Genomic DNA, 6,800 nt, shown 5'->3' with positions numbered 1-6,800 from the left:
TCTTTCTTTCTTTCTTTCTTTCTTTCTTTCTTTCTTTCTTTCTTTCTTTCTTTCTTTCTTTCTTTCTTTCTTTCTGTTTTTTTGAGACAAGGTTTCTCTGTACAGTCCTCACTATCCATGTAGACCAGGCTGGCCTCGAACTTACAGAGATCCACCTGCCACTGCCTCTAGAGAGCTGGGATTAAAGGCTCACATTTCCACAGAGGTCTTTTCACACTAGTTATTCAAGCGGAAAAGTCGAGGGAGGCTGTGCTCCCTCAGGGCAGACCCCTTATCACCCCCGTGGCGTGTTTGTTTTCTTAACTCTCACCCATAGGAAGCTGGGAGGTGGCCCGCTGCCTTTTATCCGGGTCTCTCAACCCCTCTTCCTGATCCTCCGCTGTTTGCTGTGGGCTGAACCAGAAAGCTGGAGTGACTGCTGTAATAGAAGCCATCTGCACCAGGCCACAACGGTCGCCAGGACACCATGGCCCCTCCCACTAGGCCACCTTGCCACTCTTAGATTTGAAACTGGGAGGGTGAGACCCCGGAATTGCCTCGGAAGGGAGGGTGCACCTTGGGTATCTTAGCAGGGCCAGGACAACAGCCTGGGTAGCTAGACTGTGGTTGGAGGTCAAAGGGCAGAGCACCTCGTCGGGTTTCCCCGCTTAAACCCAGTGCCCTTTGCCCTAGGGGGTGAGATCCGAGCTGAAGCCGGCCCCCTAGCTTGACCAATGAACTGACCATCACTGGGATGGGACGAGTAGGAATGGGCGGGACCATTCCTGTTTAACAAACAGCCTCCAAACTCCCCTTCCCATGCAGTCAGGATTCTAGAATTTTCTCTTTTTCCTCTTCCTTGCCTCTCCCGGGCACCTGCTCTCCCTCCTAGCACCTGCTGCCCAGTAGGAAGGGCAAGAGCAATTCCAGGCGGTGCACTGTGAGGAGTCTCCACCCCTCCTCCTGCGCTTCCTTCTCCAGGGCGCCGCTCAGGCTCCGCCCTCACCTGCCCAAGATAATTTTAGTTTCCCTGGGCCTGGAATCTGGATACGCAGGACTCGCTCCACATTCTCCCGCCTCAACATCCAAAGGCGGGTTACCACCTGTAGAGACGAGAGAGAGGATTCGAAATCCAATCCAAGTGTCTGGGATCTCTAGACAGAGCTAGACTTTGGGCCGGGTGTCCGGCTCCTTCTGCTGGAGTTGCTCCAGGTAAGCCGATCGAGATCGGTCTCAATCTGCTCCTACCCTCAGCCTCACCAAGGCCTCAGGTTGTGCCTGCTTCGAGCGGATCTGGCCTGCTGCCCAGTTAGATGGCTCGGAGGCTGCCAAGCTCTCCCCCTGACCGCCCTCTCTTGGCGAGGTCAGGCCAGAGGTGGGGAAAGGGGGGTGGGTGGTAGTTAAGGCCTGGAGTCTTTCTCCCTAAATCGGTGGCCTTAGGCAGGTCTGGGTAAAGACGGAAGCGGGAGCTTCATCTTGGCGGGTGAGGTGGGATGGGATGCAAGTTAGGTCTGGGTCCCTAAGGAAAGAGTCACTCTCCTAATGCTCTCTGCGCCGCATTGTTTGCATGTTGCTTGGCATCTCGAATCCTTCCCCTTCCTCACCTTGCTCCCTGAGACCTCTCGAGCCCCTCACGCTCCCACCTTCTCTCCCAGTGAATTTGTGAATGGGAGGTAAGGTCTCTCGATCACCTGAAATCTTGACTTTCCGGCTAAAATTAGTTCTTCTTATCCAAGACCAGTTAGTAGGGGGTGTCGGATCGGAGGTTGCCCTTCAGTTGAGCTCAACTTACTACAATCTGGGGTTCCCATTCAGAAGGGAGTAAAGGAGAGGGACTCCCGCAATAGCTGGAACTCTTTCGCTCCACGTTGTGGTCCCTCCTCAGATACGGAACCCTGAGGACCCCTCCTGGCTGAACCCTGAGGACCCCTCCTGGCTGCAAATGAGCGTGGACAAAGAAAGCTAGAGGGGTGGGTGTAGTGTGAAGGTCTGCAGTTCAGGGCCTGGAAGACAGTGTATGGTGGGGGATGTGGGCCTGGCTGAGGAGGCTGATGCTGGGGAAAGACCTACGTTCACGTTTGGGTCTCCATGGCAGGATGGGGACAGAGCACATCTGAGGGCCAGGTGATAGTATTTTCAACCTTTTTTTCCCCCTTGTCCCCCAAGAATGCAATGCCTTCTGGGTTATGAGTTGTTTAGCTTGGACTCTGTTCTCCCCCAATAGCACGTGCTTGTGTGTGTGTTCTCCCCGAAGGCAAACTAATGATTAACTCTACAGAGAACTCTAGCATTCTTTCCAAATTAAACATTAAAAGAATTGTCCCGCCCCACTTTATTCCATTGGATGTTTTTTTTTTCCTGGTGGAGTGGGTGGAGCATCAACTTAGGGTCAACTAAGGGTTTCCCACCTCCTCACCTGGTCCAGGTACCAGGGAAAGGTTAAGCCCCCTCTTCCCTCCCCAACTCCTGATGGGTGTTAGCTTCTTGTGCTGGACCAGAACCGGATCTCAGGCTGCCCAGGCCACCAGCTCAATTGTCTGCCCCACCAACCCTTCCCCTCAGCTTGTGAAGAGTGGATGATGGCCTTGTTTGCAGTTGGCCCCAAACATTAGGCCTTGCCACTCGCCCTTGGGGCTTTCTAGGTGGGGCAAGATTCAGGAAGTAAACAAGGCAGCAGGGAGGGTAGGAGAGAGGGTGGGGCAGGAGCTGCTGGGGCTGGAGAGCCAGAGTTTAGTGTCACCTGGCTGAGAGGACAGATTGGTTGGGGGACCAGTTTCTTCAGAGGAACCTTTGCTTAGGTCCTAGTTTGAATGTTTTACATCTCTCGGTCAAGGGCTGCCAGGCCCACAGCAGGCTCCCCTGCCTCAGCTCAAATTTTAGTTACCTGACCTGTCCATCTGAAGGGGGCAGTGGAGGGATCTGGAAGCCAACCCTAGTTTAGCCTGAGCCTGAGCTTCTAACATCAGACTATAATCTGACTTCAATCTACTTCCTCCCCTTTCAAACACCTGCCTAACTGGGTGTTGTTTTCTCCCATTTGAGGGAGGGGCACCCTTGCAGACGCTCCCATCTCTGCCTGAAAAGGGAGATTAGGTGAGTGGGAGTGGGTGCCGGGTGTTGATGTCCCTTGCTTGGTGTCTTGAGGATGCTAAGTGTCAGGTGTGTCTTGCATGCTCTACTTGGGTCTCCTGGGGGTGCTTTCCTGTCTGCTTGCCTGTCCTCTTGGGTGTTTTAACTCCACTCCTGCCTGGTGGTACCCGGCAGGTCAGGATATCCCAGAGTGTGTTCAGAGACCCTCTTTTTACAGAGCAATACACCGGAGTCTCTGGGACCAGATACATACTCTCCATCATATATCTTGGGGGTTGTTAACAGCAAAGAGAGTTATAGGTTACAGACTCAGGCCAGGCAGGGCTGAATGCTGCTTGTCTGTCACCAGGAGGTGGGCTCCAATCCTGATAGGCCTCTGGATCCAGGCCGGGTGTTTCCTCTCTCCTTCCTGGGCTATGGGCAGGGAGATGGTTCAGGACTAGAGGTGGGAAGATGGTGATTCCCACCTGGGCTGGACACTGGCCAAGGATGGGGAGGGTGACCTCAGAGGAGCCTCAGGCTGCTCCGCCTCACATCTTCATCTCTCCCCAGCCCGCACCCCTTACTCCCAGACTATCTGTAGGTTGGGAAGTCGGGGATGGAGGGCAGAGGCAGGTTGTTTGTGTTCCTTCTCAGCCAGGAAGTCCTGTGGATGAGTCAAGGTTGGATGGAGAGCCTGAGGCATCGCTGTCCCGCCCCGCCTTGACTCACCTGTCCCCCAGATCCCTTCACGCCCTCATGGAAGGGTCAAGTGTTTGTCCTATTCTGGTTGGAGGGAGCCCTGGGTGTCCTGGGTAGCCTCACAGTCCTGGTGAGGATGTCGGTAAAGCAGGCAGGGTGCTAGGATTGGCATTTTGACTCTGCCAGGCTCAGCACCAAGGGTTGGCTGGTTCCTGCAGGGAAGGGGCTGGAACTCCCCCATCCCAAGATCTCTTTGCCCGGTCTTTCCTGTCCTTACTTGTTCTATCGTCTCTGCACCCGTGGGTGCTAAGGCATAGGTGACACTCCGGTGTGTATGCCAGGTGCTTTCAGACCAGGGAAAGGATAAGACAGGTGCCCAGTAATGGGGGCAGAGTTCCCAGCACACGGCTGAGTGTGGCAAGTCCAAGAGGATTTCTCATATGTAGGAGGTGGCGTTCTCATTGAAGCTTCTGGAAAAAAGTTGGGCAGGATGAGGACTCTAGAAAGGCACTCAGTCTAGAGGCTGCTGGGGTAAGAGCCTCCAGGCTAGGCCTTCCGCACCCACCACAACTTGGGCACACTGTCCTGCCATCCTGATTCTCGTCCTTCCCCACCCCCCTCTCAGTATCACTCGTCACCCAGCCAGGTGCTACCACAACAGGCTTGGCAACTGCATCTGGCAGTGAGGTGCCAGGATGGCAAAGTGCTGGGAAAATCTGGGCCAGAGCCCAGTGAAATGAGCGACCTTTGCCTTGACTCAGTGGTTGTAGCTAGGAGCGTGAGGTACGGAGCCTGCCCAGTCTTCCCAAGCTGGAGGCCAAGCACTGGCCTTGGAGTCCCAAGCACTGGACTGACAACCACTGGGAACACACACGCATGCTTCCATATAAAGTACACACGACCCGTTCTCTGAGGGTTCAGAGGCAGCCGCAGATTGAAGGAATCAGCGGCAGCCTGTGACGTCAGCAGCTTGGCATTTTCTTCATAGGTGCCATGGAACTGGATCTGAGCCCATCTCATCTCAGCAGCTCCCCAGAAGATGTGTGTGCAACTCCTGGGACCCCTCCTGGGACTCCTCCGCCCCCGGATAACCTTCCGCCAGGGGATGTGAAGCGGTCGCCCCCGGATAACCTTCCGCCAGGGGATGTGAAGCGGTCGCAGCCCTTACCCATCCCGAGCAGCAGGTAGGATGGGGCAGTGGGACTGCATGGGTAGGGAGGCCAGCCAGCGCTGGCTGACACAGGGGCTTCTGTCCCTCACTTGTTGCCATAGGAAACTTCGAGAAGAGGAGTTTCAGGCGACCTCTCTACCCTCCATCCCCAACCCGTTCCCTGAGCTCTGCAGCCCACCTTCACAGAAACCCATTCTTGGCGGTTCCTCCGGTACAAGAGGGTTGCTTCCTCGGGACTCCAGCCGCCTCTACGTGAGTTGTTTTGGAAATGGGAAAGGTGGGGACAGGCCTCTTTGGTGCAAGAGGGGGAGTATTCTGGCCCCTGAGGACGGGGTAAGTCAGAGAGTAGAATCCCCGCTGCCTTTCTCCAAGTCACCTGCAGTTCTTGGGGTACAGGTGGTGAAAGTGTACAGTGAAGATGGGGCCTGCCGGTCTGTTGAGGTGGCATCGGGCGCCACGGCTCGCCACGTGTGTGAGATGCTGGTGCAGCGAGCTCACGCCCTGAGCGACGAGAGCTGGGGCCTGGTGGAGTGCCACCCCTATCTGGCACTGGGTGAGTTGAGGTACAAGGAGCTTTGGGGCATATCTTCCGTTTTGGGCCAGTAAGTGGCTCATCTCTGAGGCTTAATCTCTACCAACCCGTTTTTCATCCTTGTTCCCAGAGCGGGGTTTGGAGGACCACGAGTTTGTGGTGGAGGTACAGGAGGCCTGGCCTGTGGGTGGAGACAGCCGTTTCATCTTCCGTAAAAACTTTGCCAAGTATGAACTATTCAAGAGCCCTCCAGTGAGTGTGAGAGAAGCTGGGTACACACACACACACACACACACACACACCCTCTGGACCCCCAGCCTGGATTCTTGAGTTCTGATCCCTCATTTCTTTCTTCCCCAGCACACCCTGTTCCCAGAGAAGATGGTCTCCAGCTGTCTGGATGCACAAACAGGCATATCCCATGAAGACCTCATCCAGGTAAAGTCTTACCAATATCCCCCACTTCACCATATATCCACAATGCCCCTAAGAGTCATCCGGTGTGTCACCCCCCTGCCACCATGCCATGTGTATGTAATCTGTGTGGTTTGTTGGTGTCCCCTCCCCCACCATGGTGACCTTGCCTGTGAATTTGTGACAGTCATTTCTGGTACAGCACCTCCTCCCAAGGCCTGAGAGGAGGCCAGCCTTTCATGCTCTGCTCACATCTGTCCTCAGAACTTCCTAAATGCTGGCAGCTTCCCTGAGATCCAGGGCTTCCTGCAGCTGCGGGGATCAGGCCGGGGGTCAGGTCGAAAGCTCTGGAAACGATTCTTCTGCTTTCTTCGTCGATCTGGCCTCTACTACTCTACCAAGGGCACCTCCAAGGTGAGGGTGTGAGGGTCAGCTCCAGCCTGTCATGTACTTCCTCACTGGTACACCTAGACTCTTCCACCTCAGACCAGGGGACCCTCAGCTGCTCCTCCCTCCCCTTGGGCTGGCTGTCTCCAGGCCCTGCCTGCACCTTTCTGCCCCAACCCATTTGGGTCACCTACCCCAGGAGTGACAACAGAAAAGATAGGCAACTTGAATTAGCCGCTGCTTGTGTGTGTGTGTTTGTGTATATGTTCCCGTGGAGTATGTCTCTGTGTGTCTGTATGTGTGTGTGTGTGTGTGTATGTGTATGTATGCCTCTGTATGCATGTCTGTGTGTGTCCCTCTGTGTGTATCTGTATGTCTGTGTCTTTGTGTGTGTTTGTCTGTGTATACCTGTGACTCTGTGTGTGTGTGTCTGTGTGTACCTGTGCCTCCGTGTGTGTGTGTGTCTATGTGTAATTGTGCCCCTGTGTATGTGCCTGTGTGTGTCTCTCTGTGTGTTTGTATGTCTGTGACTCTGTGTGCCTGTGC

General features: G+C 54.9%; 1 protein-coding gene across 2 annotated transcripts in view; it reads left to right on the top strand.

Annotated features, from left to right (window-relative positions):
• Positions 1–791: 791 nt before the first annotated feature.
• The window catches only part of Grb7 (growth factor receptor bound protein 7), an 8,567-nt gene continuing 2,558 nt past the window's right edge, over positions 792–6,800 (top strand). Inside the window, exons 1-7 of one of the 2 annotated variants that reach the window (XM_028755200.1) lie at positions 792–1,191; positions 4,739–4,934; positions 5,023–5,173; positions 5,318–5,474; positions 5,584–5,705; positions 5,814–5,891; positions 6,132–6,281. In XM_028755200.1, the coding sequence (XP_028611033.1) occupies positions 4,744–4,934; positions 5,023–5,173; positions 5,318–5,474; positions 5,584–5,705; positions 5,814–5,891; positions 6,132–6,281 (849 nt within the window). In that variant the 5' untranslated portion in view covers positions 792–1,191; positions 4,739–4,743. Of the gene's footprint in view, positions 1,192–4,738; positions 4,935–5,022; positions 5,475–5,583; positions 5,706–5,813; positions 5,892–6,131; positions 6,282–6,800 lie in introns of both variants that reach the window. The other variant, XM_028755198.1, reaches the window with a different exon arrangement.

The sequence above is a fragment of the Grammomys surdaster genome, unplaced genomic scaffold (assembly GCF_004785775.1).
Source record: "Grammomys surdaster isolate TR1022 unplaced genomic scaffold, NIH_TR_1.0 126048, whole genome shotgun sequence".
NCBI lineage: Eukaryota > Metazoa > Chordata > Mammalia > Rodentia > Muridae > Grammomys > Grammomys surdaster.
This window is presented reverse-complemented; position numbering and strand designations above follow the sequence as displayed.